The sequence below is a fragment of the Chionomys nivalis genome, chromosome 2, assembly GCF_950005125.1.
Source record: "Chionomys nivalis chromosome 2, mChiNiv1.1, whole genome shotgun sequence".
Lineage (NCBI taxonomy): Eukaryota > Metazoa > Chordata > Mammalia > Rodentia > Cricetidae > Chionomys > Chionomys nivalis.
Window position 1 is genome coordinate 67,431,126 of NC_080087.1, and position 22,316 is coordinate 67,453,441.

Consider the following 22,316-nt stretch of genomic DNA (forward strand, 5'->3'; position numbering starts at 1 on the left):
TCTGTAATGAAAGTCACCACTTGAATTAACATTTGAATTTTCCTTTGTAAGAGTTGCCATGGTCATAGTATTTCTTCACAGCAATAGAAATCCTAAGACAGCCCCTCTGTCCAAAGAGGGGTTGGTTAAAATCTTTTCCCATACTGTACTGTCTCATTTCTGAATGATGGTGTCCTTTGCCATATAGGAACTAATCAGTTTCTTGAGATACATTTATTGTTGGTTTTAGTGCCTGTGCTATCCATGTTCTGCTCATATATACAGTCATCTTCCCCATGCCAATGAGATCAAGGCTATTCCCCACTTTCGTTTCTATCAGATTCAATGTATCTGACCTTATTTTAAGGTTATTGATCCAGGCAGGGTGATAAATATGGATCTATTTGGATTCTTCTACATGCAGTCATCAATTTTGACCAGCACCATTTGTTGAAGATAGTATCTTTTATAGAAAAACAACAACAAAAAAAACCACCAAAATTTTTACAGGCATCAAAACTACTTCAATATCTTGAATATTGAATGTTTCTGAAGTAAACATGGGTGAGCAAATTTCTCTGTGCTATGCTGACCTATATACCTTCATAAGCAGCTCTTGCCACCACTTCTCTCTCACTATTCAGTTTCCCAATCCACTTCTGACTCTGGCTCAGTCTGCCTTCAACATAGCTCTTCTCCCTCTCCCAGGCTGCCATGGACCTCCTCTTCACCACCACCATACATACTTGCTATCAGCTTAAATCAGAGCTGGATATAATAGAAACATCAATGTGAAGTGAAAAATGAAACACTCAGTAAGTCTAATAGTAACTCAAGTTTGTGTTTTCATTTCTTTGATTGAGTGATCCAATTCCCATCTTATCTTCAAGCCCTGATATTTGTTTCTCCCTCCTGTATCTTGGTGGTTAAATTCTCAGCACTCAAATGTGCACCAAGATTCACTCTCCGCCCAGTCAGTATCCATACTACAAGATGTACTATTTCAGTTCACATTTCAACAAACAGCAATACTGAGAACACCTTAATGTTAATAAACAATGTTTCCATTAGTTGGCTACTAAATCCCTGAACCATTTATATAATGGTATGGCTAAATACACTGCAACACATTTCTTGGCCTAACTCTAAAATGTCTGAATCTCACTATTTTTAATATCAATACTCTAATATAGTGCTTCAGAGTTGGAATAAGTACTCCCCCATCTTTTCTCAGTACTTCAAAATGATCTTCAGGCACATTTCTGAGGATTTCTAAGGCACACATGAGCATGTAGATATTATCTTCTTTACAGGTCATCTGTTTCATAATTTACTCATATTTGTATGGATCAACTCACACATGAAATGAAACTGAAAGTGTTTATTAAAGCCTTTTTTTTTTTTTTTTTTTTTTTTTGGTTTTTCGAGACAGGGTTTCTCTGTAGCTTTGGAGCCTGTCCTGGAACTCCCTTTGTAGACCAGGCTGGCCTCGAACTCACAGAGATCCGCCTGCCTCTGCCTCCCGAGTGCTGGGATTAAAGGCGTGCGCCACCACCGCCCGGCTAAAGCCATTTTCTTGAGATTAATTTCATGATGAATTTTCTGGCATGTCTACAACATTATTGTTACTGAAAAGCCTTAACAAAAAGATGAAATTGAATTGTTTAGGGGTGGCTTGTAGACTAGAATTTATAAGGTAAAAGAGGAAACGGATACAATGATGCTCAATATTTGCTCATGGGCACCAGTGTTCGAAGGTTCATTGGAGCATAACTGAATCACAGGGTCTAAGCATTTAGAGGCATGCATAGGCACAGCCCATTTTGTAATATGTCTCTGACAGTTTTATAGACATAGTTCCATTTGCCCCTTTGCAAACTGCTCTCTCTTCTCCCTGAAAACAAAGAAAGCAGCCTCCTCTCTGAGGCTCCATAAATCTATATGTTCTGTCTGTGTTGAGCTCCATTAACTAGACCAGGTACAACTATGGCAGTAAGCTTGGAGCAGTGAGCACCAACAATCTTCCCTAGTATAGTTGACTCAAATATTTCCTCTATTATTATTTTTCCGGTGTACATGCAATTTTGAAGAATGGGGTCAGCACATGTTTCTTGAGAGTCATTTCCTGGGTAAATGTAAAATACACACGCAACTAACCACCCAAATGGGGACTAACAACAGGAACAAATATGGATGCCACTGAAACTCATGTTGTTAAACCAATGAGTTTAATTACAGGGATATGGAGGAATGTTACAAAATATCTGAATACACTGTGCAAAGATGTGTTATTGTAATTGGTTTAATAAGAAGTTAAATGGCCTATAGCGAGGCAAGAATAGGTGGAACTTCCGGGAAAAGAAAGGAACTGGAGATAAATCTAGATATATGGAGAAGATGCTAACAAGGCTCAGAACAACTTGGAGATACAGAATGAAAGGGGAAAAAAAGCCACATGGTAGCATGTAGTCTAAAAATATGGGATAATTTAAGATATAAGAGCTTGTTAGGAAAAAACCTAAAGTATAGGCAGAGGTTCCAAAAGTAGTAAGTCTCTGTGTCATTCATTATTTGTGAACTTGCGGCTCAAAGAAAAATATGGCTACTAAGGAGCCATTTATAAGGACAAAGGGACTTAAAGGTAATTACCAGCATGAGACTTCAACATAGATTATAAACACTAGACACCGGGAACACACTGCCCATCTGCAGACGTACCCACGGGTTAAAGGGTGACCTATCCTCCTGGCTCAATTTGTTTAAGCCTTACCTAAGGAGCATGATTGGTGTTTTGGGAGTTAAACACAGTGAACCCTGTCAAATTCAGGAACTTCTTGAAGCTATTGAGTGGTTTATTTCCTGTCTTAATCAGCTTCCTTTCAGAAAAGAATGCTTTACTGTACAGGAAATACCTACATAACAGCATATTACTCAGGCTTCTCCATTTTGTATTCATTCTGAAATATTTGAAGTTTAAAAAAGTATGTTATGAAGAATTTTTTCCACACTGTCACATTTTCAGAATTTCTCTTCAGTATTAACTTTTTGATATTTACTAAGAGTTGAACATTGCTTAAAGGCTTTCACAAGTTTGTGTTCACAATGATTCTCTAGTGAAGACCCCTCTAGTAGTCCCTAAGGATATATCTTGGATAAAGCACATGCCACATTACTTACTTTGGCAACGTTTCTCAACAGTTTGTATTTTTTTATGTTGATGTTTTATTAGACGTGAGTGTCAAATAAAGTCTTTGCCCCATGCTACACATCTGCACGGTTTCTTACCTCTATGAATGTTCTGAGATATGAGTCAGTAGTAAAGGATTTCTCACATTGACTACATTTGTAAGGTTTCTCTTCTGTATGAACTATTTGATGTACTCTAAGATATGATCCACTGGTAAAATACCTGTCACATTTATTGCATTTGTAAGGTTTCTCTCCTGTATGAATTCACTGATGGGTTCGAAGTCATCATTTCCATATAAAGCATTTGCCACATTCATTACAATTGTAGGTTTCTCTCCTGTATGAATTCTTTGGTGTTCTCTAAGTTTGAATTTCAGGCTAAAGCACTTGCCACACTCATTGCATTGATAAGGTTTCTCCCGAGTATGAATTTTCTGATGTTTCTTTAGAAGTTGTTTCTTGACAAAGGATAGGCCACATTCACTACATTTGTAAGGTTTCTCACCTCTATGAATTTTCTGATGCAATCTAAGATATGAGCCAGTGGTAAAGGATTTCTGACATTCACCACATTTGTAAGGTTTTTCTCCTGTATGAAATTTCCTATGTATTCTCAGATAGGACCCACTGGCAAATGACTTCTCACATTCACTGCATTTGTAAGGTTTCTCACCTGTATGAGTCCTCTGATGCAACTGAAGAGATGAACAACTGGTAAAGGATTTCTTACACTCACTGCATTTGTAAGGATTCTCTTCTGCATGAATTTTCTTATGGCTTTTAAGATCCGAATCAACTGAAAAGCATTTGTCACATTCACTACATTTATAAGGTTTCTCTCCTGTATGAACTGTCAGGTGTCTTCTTAGCTGTTGTTTCTGGATAAAGCCTTTGCCACATTCACTACATTTGTAGGGTCTCTCACCTGTATGAATGTTCTGATGCAATTGAAGAGATGAACTACTGCTGAAGGATTTCTCACATTCACTACATTTAAAAGGCCTATTTCCTGTATGATTTGTCTGATGTCTCCTAAGTTGGTGCTTCTGAATAAAGGATTTGTCACATTCACTGCATTTGTATGGTTTCTCACCTGTATGGATTCTCTTATGCAGTCGAAGAGATGAATTACTGCTAAAGAATTTCTTACATTCACAGCATTCGTAAGGATTCTCTTCTGCATGAATTTTCTGATGGCTTCTAAGATCTGAAGCAACTGAAAAGGATTTCTCACACTCACTACATTTATAAGGCTTCTCTCCTGTATGAATTGTCAGGTGTCTTCTTAGCTGTTGCTTCTGGATAAAACCTTTTCCACATTCATTACATTTGTAAGGTCTCTCACCAGTATGAAATTTCTGATGCTGTCGAAGAGATGAACTACTACTAAAGCACTTCTTACACTCACTGCATTTGTAAGGATTCTCTTCTGCATGAATTTTCTGATGGTTTCTAAGATCTGAAGCAACTGAAAAGGATTTCTCACACTCACTACATTTATAAGGCTTCTCTCCTGTATGAATTGTCAGGTGTCTTCTTAGCTGTTGCTTCTGGATAAAACCTTTTCCACATTCACTACATTTGTAGGGTCTCTCACCTTTATGGATGTTCTGATGCAATTTAAGATATGAACTACTGGTAAAGAATTTGTCACATTCACTACATTTATAAGGTTTCTCACCTGTATGGATGTTCTGATGCAATCGAAGAGATGAACTACTAGTAAAGCATTTGCCACATTCAACACATTTGTATGGTTTCACACCTGTATGAATGTTCTGATGCAATCTAAGGTATGAAGTACGGGCAAAGGCTTTCCCACATTCAGGGCATTTATAAGGCCTCTCTCCAGTATGAATTGTCAGGTGTCTCCTAAGATGGTCTTTCTGGGAAAAGGATTTGTCACATTCACTGCATTTGTAATTCTTCTCCCCTGTATGAAGTTTCTGATGGGTTTTTAGATGTGTCTGCTGGGTAAAGCATTTGCCACATTCCCTACATTTGTAAGGTTTCTCTCCTGTATGAATTCTTTGATGTGCTTTAAGTTTAGCTTTCTGAATAAATGCTTTATCACACTCAGTACATTTGTAAGGTTTCTCTCTTGTGTGAACCCTCTGATTTGTTTTAACACCTGAGGCAGTGGAAAGGGATCCGTCACATTCATTAAATCGGTCAAGTCTCTCTCCACTGTGGCTTCTACCATGGTGTTCAAGGTGTGGCAATGTGTAAAAATTACTACACTGCTTGCATTCATGAGACTTATCTCCTCTATGAATTTTCTGATGTTTTTCAAGATCTGAACAGCAAATGAAGCAATTATCATAATCAGCAAATTTGAAAGTTTCCTCTCCAGTGTGGATTCGGTAATATCTTTTAAACTCTGATGAATTATAAAAGCACTTACTATTTTCAATACAATTGTAGGGTTTGTCTCCATAATGGATATGGTTATGTACTTTGAGTTGTGGTAAATGCAGAAAGATATTGCTATATTCTGTACATTTATAAGGTTTCTCCTCTGTATGAGAACCTTGATATCTACTGAGAATTGAGTATGTCTTGAAGCATTTCTGGCATTGCTGTGGTTCCTTTCCACTGTGGATTTTTTTCAGCGTGAGTTTATGATTAGAGTCAAAAGAGTTATCATTCTCGGTATTTTTTTGTTCTTCCTTTCCAGCATAGATTTGTTGATTTTGACTGATGTTGGAACAGAAATTTAAACAGCTTACACAGTCCTCACAGTTGGAGGGTTCTTCTTCTGTGTTCTCACTTCTTTGCCTATTCACGTGATTATGGACATTATGCTTTGAGCAAAGGTGAAGGTCCTTATATTCAACACACATGTGATGGTTGTCTGGAAAATTAAAACAAGAATTACAGCAATTGATTCATGAATAACATATTCAATAACTGAAATTTTCTAAGAAAGGTAAACTAACAATTCTTAAAATTAGAGTTTCAAGCAGATGTCTTCTGCATTTAACTATCATTATTTGGAAGCTCAGAAGAACCTCCACTCAAACCGCAAGGAAGGCTAATAACTTTCTCACTCTTTTCTAAACCTTCCACAAGGTTTCTAAACTTTGTAGAAAAAAATGAGCAATAATAAACTCTGAGAAAGGAGCTCTCTGAAGGATCACATAAGATCCCTATGTTCTTGCTGTGTATGTTTCTGAGACACAGTCACATCATGTGCCTTCTCTGGTTAGGAATTCACTTTGTAACCCAGGGTAGAATAAAACTCACCTCTTGTTTCTTCCTCCCTATTGCTATGAATAAAACCATGTCAAGACTAAATATAGAGACCACATCTCAAACAACAAATAAATAAACAAAAACAACAACAAGTTCACCTCCAAAAACCTTTAATTTAAAATCTCTCTTTTTAAGGGATCTAAGTGGGATGCATGGATTTCCTTGGGAAGGGGAAAGAGAATGGATACCGAGAGTGGAATGCAAACAGGAGAGATCAGTTTGGAGGGAAGAACAAAGGGAAGAGAATACGGGGAGAGAAAACTGGAATTGTAGGACACTGGCATGTGTGATGTGTATGTGTAAGTCGAGTACAGTAGTAGCTCCCAAGATTGTATGAGGGTGACCCCAGAGAGAACTCCTAGAAACAGAGGATTCAGAGTTTGAACTAGCCATCCTCTGTAACCAGGTAAGGCTTAAAATGATGGGACTGGGACACTGGATCAGATACAAAACCTTCCACCTACAATCTATCCCACCTGTAAGATGTGCTGGGGTAATGGAGGAGCAGAATTTGTGGGCGGGGCCAACCGATGACTGGTCAAATTTGAGGCCCTCACCATGAAAGGAAGCCCATGCCCAATACTGCCTGGATAATCAGTAACCTGAGGCTAGATAGTCAAAAGACCTATGATAGAAAAAATTCAAATTAGTTATTTCTAATGATATTCTTATACAGTCATACATTGGTGCCTAGTCCAACTGTCATCAAAGCAGCTACCAGCAGCATCTGACAGGAGCAGACGAAGAACCCATACTAAACATTACACAGAGTTCAAATTGGAGATCTCCATTAGGTCTGTCCCCCTGGAGCTAGCGAACTCCAAGGAATAAGAGCGAGAAGTGGGGGAGTCAGAGAGGTTGAAGACACCAGGAAAACACAGCCTACAGATATCAACTAGGCAGGGCTGACAGGTGCTCAGAGACTGAAAGGGCAACCATGGAGACAGAATGGGTCTGTTCTAGGTCCTCTACATATATGTTACAGTTGTTAGCTTGGTGTTTTTGTGGGGCTCCTACTAGTGTGAGTGGGGGCACCTCTGACTCTTTTGACTGCTTTCCTCCTACTGGACCCTTTAGGGACCCTCTCCTCTTACTTGGTTGACTCATCCAATCTTAATACGAGGAACTGTGTCTAGCCTTACTTTCTTTGTATATTTGTTTTTGTTTTCAAGACAGGGTTTCTCTGTGTAGCACTGGCTATCCTGGAACTCATTCTGTCGACCAGGCTGGCCTTGAGCTCAGAAATCTGCCAGCCTCTGCCTCCCAAGTGCTGGGATTAAAGGGGTATGAACTAATGCCCTGCTATGTATAATCTTATTGCATCTAGTTATACTGTGTTGAGATGTCTGGAAGGCTTGCTCATTTCTGAAAAGAAGTGGAAAATGACTGGACCTGAGGGAGAAGGGAGATTGGAGGAGATGGGAGGAAGAAAAGGAGGGGAAACTGGGACTGGGATGTATTAAAAACAAACAAACAAACAAACAAAATTCTCCTTTTCTTAAAACTCAGAAATAGGAGAATAGTTTAATTCAATAATAAATAAAAAAAATTACACAGTATACTGTAATATCTGTCCTTGCCATAAATATTCAATTGTCTTTGAACTTTGAGGTTTTCATTAAAAACAAGAAAGAGAGCTGGGGAGAATCAGCAGTATCTCACATTCGTTACTCTTCCAGAGAACATAGAAAATGTAAAGGATTATATTGATAACCAGTATTTCCCTTATTTCTAAGAGTCTCTAGACAGTTCAGGGAGTTTACATACATATAAGTAGGTAAATATAAATGATAAACTAGAATTCTACAAGAAGAGCATTTTTACCTATAAAGACTAGATTGCTGTAATTCTCCAACATCACATCCACATACAAAGCCCTCTGAGCAGAGTCCAGGCATTCCCACTCCTCATGGGAGAAGTCCACAGCCACATCCTGAAATGTCAACAGACCCTGTAATGGATAATTAATTAAACATTTACCATGAACTGCGGGACAAAATGCTTTCCTAGGTAAAAGACAACTAAAAAGTTAGAGATATTTTGTGATACAGGTGAGTTATGGATATTAGTCAAACACTAGTTTTCTAGATGTGCTACAGAGATGACTTAGAAGTTAAGAGCCCCAGCTGCTCTCCCAGGGGACCATAGTTTGACTCCCAGCACCCAGACAGCACCTTTCCAGTTCCATAATATCCAATGTTCTCGGGGCTGGAGAGATGGCTCAGCGGTTAAGAGCACTGACTGCTCTTCCAAAGGTCCTGAGTTCAATTCCCAGCAACCACATGGTGGCTCACAACCATCTGTAATGAGGTCTGGTGCCCTCTTCTGGCCTGCAGGCATACACACAGACAAAATATTGTATACATAATGAATAAATAAATAAATAAATATTAAAAAAAATCCAATGTTCTCTACTAAACTATATAGGCAGGAGACACAGACAGCATTCACACATTTATTCAGCCAAATATACAAAAATGAAAGTTAATTTTAATAAAAGATACTTTCTACAATACTCATACTCTCTCTATATATTTCATAGCTCTGTAAAAACAGGATAGCATAATAGTACTACAACCAGCAAATCTATAAGTAATATAAGATACACACTTAAGGTCTAGATGCAAGAATGTACCTTTACAAATGCTGTCTTTAAATCAAAGATGTTCACACAAGGAAAAGTTAGGATGAGCAAAAGTGCTTCTAAATTCTACAACTCTCAATCTTGCTCAAATATGGATGCTGTCTCTCTGCAGTGAGGCCTCAGATGACTCTATTCTAGATTCTCAGTTCAGATCCTGAGCCCTAGTTATAAAGCTGCACGCTTTCTAGAACAAAGAGGTAGTATATGGAATGCAAAATTCAGGGATGAATTAAGTTAGAGATTTTTCTTTAAATAGTAAAGAGTATGACATCAGATGTATACATCTAACATTCCAAACAACTCATAGAATCAACTATTCTGAAGTTTTTTATGAAAATATTTGCATTCATAAAACAAATAAATCTGCCATAGACAATGTTAATATTATTCAAATATTTCTAAAAGCAGACATACCCAATACAGATAATAACAATTTCAGAAATTCAATGAGGTTTTATTATAGGATGAGAAAAATATTTACAAATAAACATTGTATGTGACAATAAATTCAGATGAAATAAAAGGTTTTCTGTGTTTGAAATGAATGTATTAAGTGTGTGAGAATTATTCTAATAATCTATTAGTTTTGACTATATTGCTCATGAGATTGGCACACTTGACAATTTCTCTTTTAAAAAATATTTATTTATTTATTATGTATAAAATATTCTGTCTGTGTGTATGTCTGCAGGCCAGAAGAGGGCACCAGACCTCATTACAGATAGTTGTGAGCCACCATGTGGTTGCTGGGAATTGAACTCAGGACCTTTGGAAGAGCAGGCAATGCTCTTAACCTCTGAGCCATCTCTCCATCCTCACACTTGACAATTACAATCTTCAAATTTCAACTCTATTCTTTTCTTCAGCGTTTGAGCTGAATTGTCTAACAGGATTCTGGGTTGCATAGATAAGAATCATTTATGATTCCTCCTTCATTTTTCCAAAAATAGAAGACACAGGGATATAAACTGGTTCTATATTGAGTGTGTACCACAAATGTAAATCTGGGGGGCTGGAAAGATGGCTCAGAAATAAAGGACTTTTGCTGTTTCTGCAGAGAAATTGTACTTCATTCTATCTACACACAGGGTATCTCAATACAGTACCTGACTCTAGTACCAAGTGTTAGGGGTCCACAGGCATCACGCAGGAAAACATGCAGATAAATACTCACATACTTAAATTAAAATATTTTTAAAGAATGAGAAGAAAACCTGTCCATTGCAACAATTCTTCAAAGCCTCTACATACCTAATATACTTATACTATAGCTCCAGGGAAAGAAAAAAACTTAGGGTTAGGGGAACAAACCTTCTTCCTCCAAAAGAAGAGAGTGAAATCAGTACAAGGGACATTCATTAACATATAAAAATTGATGGCATATACACAGCACCAAGTCAATGTTCTTTAGAAAATTCTTACTGATATATTGAACATGATGCAATATAGAGGTAGAGACAGTAGTGCTTATATCCTGTCTGAAAAATAAAATAAAAGTCAAAAATACTATTTTGTGTATTGAGAACTTTGCACTGCACATTTTTTATCAAGAGAATGATATGAACAGGATCTCTCTTGAAATGAAAAGATGTCAGGTGTCAACACCCATCATCATTGTGTGACATCAAATGTAAAAGAAAATCCAGTATATTGAAATTTGCATCTCCTCATAAAACATCAGTTTTTATGGCAAGAATAAGATACACATTCCTTCCACTATCTGTGCTTTATGAGGCGCTGAAATATTTGGTACTAGGATTCATGACAGAGTGTCTCTTTTAATTCTACATTTCCATAAATTGCTCAGTGATGTCAGTCAAAGTTTCCTGTACTTGCATGGCTATTTTCATAAACCTGGCTTTGGAAAACTGATCAAACCTGACAGGTAATCTATGCTGAACATGAAACCTTCCTTCCTCACTAATTATATAAGGACACAAGATCATCCTGTATAGGAAATGGTCCTCAACATAGTTTTTTGATCATCAATTACAATAGAATCCCTTTCAGTATTATAGGTCTTAAACCTTAAAAATAGTATGTCCTCACTGAAATAACCAAGGGAGACTGCAATGGGATAAAAATATGATACAGAGCTGAAAGATTTAAGGACTTAATCTTGACAATCAGAAAATAAAATAAAAAAAAAAAAGAACACTAGAAAATAACACTTTAGATAATTTAGTGACTTGGATAGGAATGGCCCCATAGGCTCAAAGATTTGAATGCTTTGTCATCAGGGAGCGGAACTATTAGGAGGTGTGGCTTTGCTGGAGTAGGAGCGGCCTTGTTAGAGGATATGTGTCATTGGGGGTAGGCCATGAGGTTTCTAGAAGCTCAAGTCAGGTCCTGTCTCCCTTCCTTCTACCTGCTGATCAAATGTAGAACTCTTGGCTTCTTCTCCAGCACCATGCTTACTGCCATGACAATAAAGGTCTAAACCTCTGAACCTATAAACCAGCCCTAAATTAAATGTTTTCCTTTATAAGAGGAAACCGTGGTCATGGTGTCTCCTCACAGTAAGAGAAACCCTAACACAGACGACAATATAATAGGAAAAGAGATAAAGGCTCACATGATTTCAATAATGAAAACAATTTTCAAAGAAATGCAGACATAACACTGACCTGGGGTAGATTTACAGGACAATCATCCATTCTTCCTGTTGGTCTTCTCTCAGTTTCTGTCTCTGGAACAAACACCAGAACTTTTCTTGACATTTCACATCAACATATCAAAAATAAAAAGCTAAAATTAACACAATGTTACAGATGACGCCCAAACAGGTAAGAATACCAAACCCCCAAAAGATACTAAAGGACATCACAACATTCCTACAGAGAGGGGAACATGGAAGGATATACTTTGAGTGTATCATTGCACCCAGAAACATGGGCTCTTAAAATTCACGGAGGGAAGTTCACTTGAAGAAAGTTTGAAGTAACACAGATTATGCACTCAAGAAGCACTGCAGTTGATAATTAGAGACAAAGTACACATAGAAAACTCAGAGAGAAACTATTAAGGACAACACAGGAAATAAGACATTTAACAAAGAGAATAGATAGACAGAGAAGAGCTAAAGAGTAACTACCATGTCCAAAACACAAACACAGTAAATCACTATTTCAATCTGGAGGAAAAATACTGATGATACCTGGTGATGAAATGGACCAATCCTACACTGATCCCTCATGCTCTATTTGTTTCCCTCATTGAAATAACAGGCAGCTGCAAATTTCTTATGACCAAATTTAAACAATAGTTGAAAACAAATCCATGTAAATGAAAAACCAAACTCTCAGAACCAACCACAGATATATTTGTCAATTACACTAAAGAATGACCACTAAATGAATCTAGAATATTCATGCTTTCATCAACAAAATAAGACAATAAAATGAAAATCAGCTTGTCACTCTAAAATCTACACTATGAAGCACGATTAATAAAAACTCAGAGAGAAGATTGGGATTCAACCTGAAGATCCGAAAAGCAAAGCAGCCAGACATTGGCTCTTACCTCGACCTCAGTCCAAAAGAGCACTCCTGCCTTCAGGAACATCACAATGAGACTGTCTGAGAGCTGTTTCTTCCCATTTTATAATGCTCTCTAGTTTTGGGATTAAAGGCGTGCACCTCTGGGATTAAAGGCATGCACTGCCCAGTTTCTATGGCAACTAGTGTGGCTACTGGGATTAAAGGTATATTATTACTGTCTGGCTGGAAGGCTGATCAGTGTGGCTGTCTTACTTCCCTGATCCCCAAGCAAGCTTTATTTATTAAAATACAATTGAAATGCCACAATAATATGACAGAATAGGTGAGAAATTGTCAGTTTTGACAAAGGAAATAAAAATATTTCATTAGTTTTACTAATCTTACTCAGAAGAAACCAGAGGACACATGGAGAATTCATATTTTTAAACTAACAAAAGGGGAAGAACCTGAGAACAATAATAGAAACAGTATGTGTCCTCCCTATAGGTGGTTCCATGAGAACATAAATAGAATTCACAACAGCAACATGAAATTGGACAGCAATATAGTGATGATGGTGAAATGCAACAAGAAAAAAGAACTTCCAGTGAATAGCACCACATAGGGTCAACTCTCCACAGAGAAGAATATGCATGAGCTTTAGGGACCTTAGGCTCAACTGCAAACCTTGTGATTTGTTTCTCAATGCATTCACAGATTAACCACATGAAAGAGACTGTAGGCTGTGGCTTACACCACAATTAACACTCAGGCCTTAATCCAAGTTTCCTGATGCAGATGCTGACTCCTGTTGGGCCATCATGAACCATTTAGAGAAGAAATGTGTCCTCTTTCTACAGCACATCTTACTGATTGGTGTGCAGATTTTAGAGCATTGGAATCCCATAGTAGAAATTAATGATACAGACTCAAAGAAGAATACAAGGAGTCAATGCAGACTTACTGCATTAAAAAATAAAAGCAAAAAAAAAAAAACCCACATATACAAAACATTTTTATACATTTTTCTGAATAGGAAAATGAATCCCCATGTAATAGAATTTAAAATGAGACATTGCAATGTATGTCAATGATGCCAGTGTTACCTTATGGAGTGTTGTGGAGAGTCATATACAAATAAATCAGAATAGAAAAAGAAAAGGATGTGTTCTTCTTTAGAAACAAGGAAAGAAATCAGCTTTCTGTATCATGAAACAAGAACAGTATTAAGCAAATGTTGGGCTTGATGCAGTCAGTGTTTCCTTTAACAGTGTCTGTGAATTGAACAGATTCATCACAAAATCTTCTAATTCCTATAGAAAAAAACTCTACTAATCCTCCACAGAGAATACTGCAAGAAACATAAAGAAAAGGAATGCAACAAGTTATCAGACAACGCTGCTTTATTTAGATACACAAAGCAAGCAGATGACAACAAAAAATATGAGCAAGGAAAAAAATTCAGACCACTTTCCAAGACATTATTGTCTCTCATAAATGTGGAAATGGAACGCAAGGATTTCATACAAAAAAATGCAGGACTGTTTCAACAGCCACAAACCAATCCATTCAAGGAACAAAATACATAGATTCAGTGAGAAAGGATACATGATCATGTCAATAGATCAATGGAAGATCCGTGGGAAAATGTGACATTTGTTCAGTATAAAACTAAAGAATATGAGGAGAAAAGTAACAGCTCAGCATAAAGAATACAAAAGAAAAAACCTAAACCTGACATTACACAGAATGAGGACAGATACCATCATTCTGCTCTAATCATAAAAAGGAGCAAAGATGTTCACTCCCTCCACACTAACTCAACAGAGTGCATTCAAATTCACCCAGAGCAAGGAAAGAAAATTTTCAATGCTTAAAATGAAGACACTGAGAAAGGCAAGTTGTTCCAAGTTACAAGAAATGTAATTCTGAAATTCCAAATATTTCATGTTCCAAGAGAAACCTCAGATGTGAAAAGTCTCAGGAAGCCATATAAAATCCACAAACAGCATTGCTTGGTTTTCTATATTCCAATAGAAGATGCTGAGAAATCAGCAAACAACTTATAGTGTCTAAAGATGTCTTGAAATCCTGGTGTAGCATTTAAACCACTAAATGCACTCTTCAGATTGCTGGGAGAGATGATCAGAGTTCACAGACAATGACAACCTGTACTGCAAAGTCAACTTCCCAAGCATATTATGCCATTAGTAGAATACAGCCAAGACTATTTTGTAGGTAACAGAAAGCTTTCTGGTGTGACCTAAGGCCAGTTTTACAACGGAAATATACAGATGTTATGAAAACTGGCCAAAAGACAATGAATGGAAAGGTTACAGGCCTAGGAGAGAATCTACGCCTGACATTTTGCAGGTTCTGCTCACACCACAGCCTGGTGCTGCTTTCAGACTCAGCCAAGGAACGTCATTTGAAACAGTAAACATTTATTCAGATACTGATGAATGCATATCCAGAGATGGAAAAACCCATACTACCACATCCATTACAGGTGGTGTGGAGACTATTAAATCTGGAGGATGGGGGGTGGCGCACACCATTAATCCCAGCACTTGGGAGGCAGAGGCAGGCGGATCTCACTGAGTTTGAGGCCAGCCTGGTCTACAAAACGAGTCTCAGGACAGTCAGGGTTGTTACATGGAGAAACTCTGCCTCGAGCGACCCCCCCCCCCACACACACAAAATAAAAGTCTGGAGAATGGGGTGTGAACTGGTACTATCATATGACATGGCAGTTGGAATTATGAACACATGGAGAGCCAGGCTACCTGTGTAAAACCTCACGCAAAACATACATGAAGTAAGAGGGGTAAGAATGTGAAGGAAATGTGGATAACCGTGGATAGGATAAAGAATAACGGTAATGGTGCAAGCTTGTGGGGTGGGAGTTGGGAGAAAAGGGGAGAGCCAGGTACAAAGGCCATTCTGTTTAAAATTCAAGTGAGAAATCATGGAGTTAGAAAGCATTGATGATTCTAAATTCCAGGATCATTGTAATAGCCACAATCTGTAGCACAAATAATAAAAAGCCAGAGACAGATATTGGGGTTCAAGATGAAGACCACAAAAACAAAGCAGCCAAGTTACTAGAGAGCTCTTATCTCTACCAAGTCTCAGACAAAAAAAGGGGTGATCCTGCAACGTTCCCCAACAACCTCAGACTCCACATACTCCAGTGACTCCCTCTCTCTTCCCCTTCATACTCCTCTCTCCACCCAGCCATATCACTCTTGTCGCCACCTCCCTAGTGCTGGGATTAAAGGTGTGTCACTCCCTAGTGCTGGGATCAAAGGTGTGAGCTATTACTGCCTGGCCTCTAGAGGATTAGTTTTACCCTCTGATCTTCAGGCAAGCTTATTTACTAAAACACAAATGAACTATCACTATAAAATCACAAAAACAAGCAAGCAAACAAACAACAAGAAAAAAGATACCACAAACTCTCTACCAGGATATTTTTCTGTATTAGTCTAACAACCATAATATCAATGAAAACATCAGGAAAAGCGCCAGTTGATATCAAAAATTTACCAACAACAGTAAGATAAGTACACCAGAATTCTGAGAGCCAGGAATGATTATGATGTTGTTGTGAATTTGCAATATTTAACATTCCATGCATCGGGGATTCATGGCCAGCATCAGGATGGTAAAGAAATGTGGGCATGGCAGTGCATGAATTTTGAAGATAAAAAATCAGGACATTTTCACTTGGTGCTTCACTTAGTGACCTTTACCTGTGACATTCAGCTTGAGTACTACTGTCACCTCTCTCGGAAAGAACATAAAAAATTCCTGCTCAAGTCACAGATGCTGTGCTTCAAATTCACCAATGTTTAATATGGAAGGAGAATGTGTCCCATGATTTAATTCTGTCCATGACTTCAACTTTATAACTACATTTTTCTACTTCACAGAGAATAGACGAGAAGCCATAGTGGGGTACAATAAAAAACAAATGATTTTTACATGTTCTAACATGAAGTTCCCTGTCCAGGGCTTCAACTTAAAAACCTGTGAGCTGCTATTTCCTCAAACACAGACATGCCTCTAAACAGATATATTTTTGCTCCTCAGTGACTTCTATTCAAAGGGTGCTGAGCATGTGACCCAAGCAATAAATGGGATGGGCAAGAATATCAGAGATCTTGGACACCTATAGGTCACTAGCACTTGTTTGAGCATGAACTATATACAGTACACAAATCTCAAGCTGGTTCTGTCTGGTGTTCAGAAAGTGGAAAGAAGAGCACAGTAGGGGCTGGAGAGATGGCTCATACGTTAACAGCACTGGCTGCTCTTGCTGAGGTGCTGAGTTAGACTCCCAGCACCCACATGGTGGATCACAACCATTTGTAATGAGATCTGGTGCCCTCTTCTGGCCTGCAGACATACACACAGGAGGAGCAACTGTATACAAAATAAATAAATAAATATTGAATGAAATAGAATCTGGTGAAACCAACTGAATGCCCTGTTGCTACAGTCACTTGAGCCCTTCCCTACTCCTTCCTCAGTCCCTCTAACATTCCTAGATCCTTTGCTACTGTCTCTTCTCCACATCCAGGGCTCTTTGTTCTGATTCCCAGGTGAGCAGAACTGACTGACAATGAGACTGCACAGGAGAAAGAGATTCTTCAGAAAACACCCGGAACTTTTCATGAACAAAAATAATTGATGATGCCGGGCGGTGGTGGCGCACGCCTTTAATCTCAGCACTTGGGAGGCAGAGGCAGGTGGATCTCTGAGTTCGAGACCAGCCTGGTCTACAAGAGCTAGTTGCAGGACAGGCTCCAAAACCACAGAGAAACCCTGTCTCGAAAAACCAAAAAAAAAAAAAAAAAAAAAAAAAAAATTGATGACAGATTCAACGCAATGCCCAGCAAAATCCCAGCAAAATTCTTCAAAGACCTCGAAAGAATGGTACTCAACTTCATATGGAAAAGCAAAAAACCCAGAATAGTTCTTTTCTTGTAAAAAGTTTAATATTTATTTTCTTTTTAAAATTTTTTTATTATTATTAAAAATTTCCGCATCCTCCCCACCTCGCATTTCCCTTCCCCTCTCCCTCCCTCTCCAGTCCAAAGAGCAGTCAGGGTTCCCTGCCCTGTGAGAAGTCCAAGGTCCTCCCCCAGGATAGTTCTTTTATTCTGTACAATAAAAGAACTTCTGGAGGCATCACAATCCAATCCCTGACTTCAAAATCTACTACAGAGCTACAGTACTAAAAACAGCCTGGTATTGGCATAAGAACAGACAGGAGGACCAATGGAACTGAATAGAAGACCTGGATATCAATCCACACATCTTCGAACACCTGATTTTGGACAAAGAAGCAAAAAAAATCAAATGGAAAACAGCATATTTTACAAGTGGTGTTGGCATAACTGGATATCAACATGTAGAAGAATGTAAATAGACCCATATCTATCACCATGCACAAAAAGTCCAAATGGATCAAAAGCATCAACATAAAGCCAGCCACACTGAACCTTACAGAAGAGAAAGTCGGAAGTACACTTGAATGCATTGGCACAGGGAAACACAGCACAGAAACTGAGAGAAACAATTACTAAATGGGGCCTCCTGAAACTGAAAAGCTTCTGTAAAGCAAAGGACACGGTCAACAAGACAAAACGACAGCCTACAGAATGGGAAAAGATCTTCACTAACCCCACATCAGACAGAGGTCTGCTCTCCAAAATACACAAAGAACTCAAGAAATTGAACACCAAAAGATCACATAATTCAATAAAAAAAAAAAGGAGTACAGACCTAAACAGAGAACTCTCAACAGAGGATTCTTAAAATGGCTGAGAGACACTTAAGGAAATGTTTAACATCCTTAGTCATCAGAGAAATGCAAATCAAAACAACTCTGAGATTCTATCTTACACTTGCAAGAATGGCCAAAATAAAAAACACTGATGACAACTTATGCTGGAGAGGTTGTGGGGAAAAGGGAACACTTCTGCACTGTTGGTGGGAATGCAAGCTGGTACAACCCCTTTAGATGTCAGTGTGGCGATTTCTCAGAAAATTAGGAAACAACCTTCCTCAAGACCCAGTAATACCACTTCTGGGTATATATCCAAAGGATGCTCAATCATGCCACAAGGACATGCGCTCAACTATGTTCATAGCAGCTTTGTTTGTCATAAACAGAACCTGGAAATAACCTAAATGCCCCTTGACAGAAGAATAAGAAAAATGTGGTACATTTACATAATGGAGTACTACACAGTAGAAAAAAATGACAGCTTGAATTTTGCAGGAAAATGGATGGAGCTAGAAAACATTATTTTAAGCGAGGTAAACCAGGCACAGAAAGACAATTATCACATGTATTCACTCATAGGTGGTTTTTAAACACAAAGCAAAGAAAGCCACCCCAAAAATCATAATCCCAGAGAACTTAGACAACAATGAGGACATTAAGAGAGACTTACATCGATCTAATCTACATGGGAAATAGAAAGTAGAAAAAGACAAGATCTCTTGATTAAGTTGGGAGCATGGAAACCTTGGGGGAGGATTGATTGAAAGGGGGAGGGGAGAGGCAGGGAGAAGAGCAGAGAAAAATGTAGAGCTCAATAAATATCAATAAAAATAATTGATGTGTAACACATGCCAAAGGAAGAGAAATTCTCTGTTTCTCTCACACGCACACACACATACACGTCTCTCTTTCTCTGAGCATTTCACTTTACTCTCTGAGGTGTGAGACTCATTCACACACAGTTCACACACACGCAGGGTAGTTTGCCCAGTAAGGGAGACTGCAAGAAAAAAAGATCTCAGCTAAAAGCCCTGTGAACAGGGTCTAGGCACTCCCATTTCTGCAAAAAGCCCTCAGTCACAGCACTGAATGTCAAGAAACCCCGAAATAAAATACAATAGTTTGGTCACGTGTGCATGGGCAGAGTGCTTTTCTTTAACCTAGGTTACATTTTTTGTCTGATACAGGTGAGTGATAATAATTATTCAAAAGATGCTTTCTAAAATTTTGTTTCATAAGTATGCTAACTATAAAACACTGTGGCCTGACATACTCTGACAGCATGCATACTGCCTGGGCCATGCACTTGCCTGGATCTAGGATGTAGCATGAGAACACAACATATGACGACACATTTCTAAATGCAGTATTTACATCTAGACGGCACGTATCTCGAAAGAACGATGGGCAGTAAAAACTTTACTCAGCAAATGTTAATGTTTCAGCCATAAGTGGAGACCTCGATAAAGTGTATTTGCTGATACAATCAAATCTGCACTGGATCCTCATGTGATCAACACCGACAAAGCTCAGTGGGAATGCCAACTCCTCAGGGCGGAAGTCTATTCTCTTGAATAGGCAAATGGTAAAACGGGAGTTAGAATGCACGGATGAATTTAAATTACAGGAGCTTCGGAACTGTCGCAATAGCAAGGGGAACCTTGCTTGCAAACAGCAGACAATAACACTGAATTATTTTAAAACAAAACTCTGGGAACAGTAAAGGTGGGAAAAATCATGATAAAACATCAGTTCATAGGCTCCCAAACGTACAGACAATGAAATGATATCCGCAACAGAATTTTGAAAGCTGTGTCCTTCTGAGCAGCCTCAGCAGGCACAACCCTGGCCCCTTCCCTCCTGGGTCCCAGCCCCGCAGCTCCTCTGACCTGGGAGGTTCCAGGGCCCCGGGCTGCGGTTCCCGTCACGGCGCTGCTGACTTTCCCAGGCCGCCCCGCGGCGACTGCGGCTCCGGGGAGTTTTCGGTCCCCGAACACACAGCGGAGTCTTCCTTACCCGGTTCCAGACAACCGTGCTCCCGAGTCCAACACGGAATGGTGGGATTTCCTGTTCTCGAGCCTGGTTCCTTGGTGCGGCTCCTGCTGGCCCCGCCCAGCACAAGGCGCTTCCGGTGACGTGCTTCCTCTAAACCCGTCTAAGGCGCGCTATTTTTCTTTGGTTTCTGAAGTACAGGGACTGCTTCTTTTCCCTTAAACTGCTGTGATTGACAGGTGTCCCCGCCCCATCCGGGGCCCGTCCCGCCCACTCCGTCTCAAGCTGCTTTCTGCACAGCTCCTGCTGTCAGGCTGCCCTGGACCCGCTCTGCACAGCCTCCCCACGTGCTTGCTGCCAGCCTAGAGCACAACTGGATCCAGGAGAACTCTGCACCCTGGTATCTGACCTCCAGCCTGAATTCTGAAACCTTGTGATACAAGTTATCCTGTGTCGCGAGCAAGAAAGTAGATGTCCATGGTATATGCACATAGATGCACATAGTATACTAAAGTTAGATTTTATTATGCTGAGGGTCTTCACACAAGGTTCACACGCAAGGCTGCTCACCTGTGTGGTGGGTGTATCTTAGCTGAAGGTCAGGCCCAGTCTCTAAAGCAATGGTTCACATCCTAGGGAAACTTTTTTTTTGATGCTGGGCACAAAAAAATGGACTCTCCAGATGTGCAGAGCAGAGGATTGTTCTTCGTCTCTGTTTAAATACTGTCTAGTGGGAGTCAGGGAGTTTAGGACTATGTCTGAATGAGTGATGTCCTTAAGTTGTGGTTTCAGGTGCAGCCTTGGATGTAGTGGGGATTCTTAATAAATATTTTTATAAGTCTAAAACACATTTGTTGACTATGCTTACTACATCCTGCCTAACCTCTCATCTTGGAATACCAGCCTCCCGGGTTTAAAAAACACAGCAAAATGCAACAAATAACCCTAAATTCTGTCCCATTCGCAAAACAAATTAAAACTAAGATTAAAAAGCATTTGGCGGGCTGGAGAGGTTAAGAGCATTGCCTGCTATTCCAAAGGTCCTGAGTTCAATTCCAGCAACCACATGGTGGCTCACAACCATCTGTAATGAGGTCTGGTGCCCTCTTCTGGCCTTCAATCATATACACAGACAGAATATTGTATACATAATAAATAAAAAAAAGCATTTGGCTCAAATCACAAATCATATCTATAGCCCCTAAGTAGAGCAAGTTAAATGATATTCAATATACAGTACTCAAAAACACTATGTCATGTTCAAGGTGATCAAAAATGAAAAGTGTGTTTGAAGCAATTCAAATAGGATAGGAATGAAATGATTCATGGACAAGAACACATTAGCAGATAACTGAGGAAAATGAGGACAGTGTACGATATGAAAACTGAGTTCAATAAGCAGTTAGAAACACACACACAAAACCCAAACTGAAATGAAACAAAAAATTAAAAATGCAATAAGGTTAATAATAATCCAAAGTGATCAATCTGTTAGTAGACAGAATATCAAGCTTGAAGATAAGGCAGAGGAGATGCATGGCTCACTCAAAGAAAATAATGAAAATAAAATGTTCCATGCAAGTAGGACTAGTTAACGGTAAAAGTGAAGTTCCATATGCATGTTATAACTTATTTGCAATATTTTAAATGTTTGAGACAGTAACTCACTCTGGAGACCTTTACTGGAAGCTGCATAGTCATTATCAGCACTATGCAAATGAAGAGACACTGAAAATCCATCGTTATCCTTTCCTCTCAGACCCCCACTCTTAACAGTCAAATATCCACCACTAACTATTATCAACATTGACCTGGGGAAGACATTTCAGGAACTCGGGCTTAGAAAGGAAATAGGTGTCTCTGAAAGTCAACGGTCAGTCAGGCCATTAAAGACAGTCTAGTACTGAAGTCATCCTGTGCTGGGAGATGATGATGCGGTGGATGCGCTAACTCAGAGAAACGAGATTGTTTTATGGGAAGC

The 22,316-nt window shown here is 39.0% G+C and overlaps 1 protein-coding gene across 1 annotated transcript; it reads right to left on the reverse strand.

Moving 5' to 3' along the window:
- Window positions 1–1,514: 1,514 nt before the first annotated feature.
- On the reverse strand, window positions 1,515–20,439 carry LOC130869637 (zinc finger protein 665-like). Its single transcript, XM_057761944.1, has 4 exons — window positions 20,233–20,439; window positions 11,695–11,756; window positions 8,248–8,374; window positions 1,515–6,022 (listed from the first exon to the last, which is right to left on the reverse strand). Exons 2-4 carry the CDS (start codon window positions 11,722–11,724, stop codon window positions 3,348–3,350), a joined length of 2,832 nt encoding a protein of 943 aa, XP_057617927.1. The 5' UTR covers window positions 11,725–11,756; window positions 20,233–20,439; the 3' UTR covers window positions 1,515–3,347.
- Window positions 20,440–22,316: the final 1,877 nt, after the last annotated feature.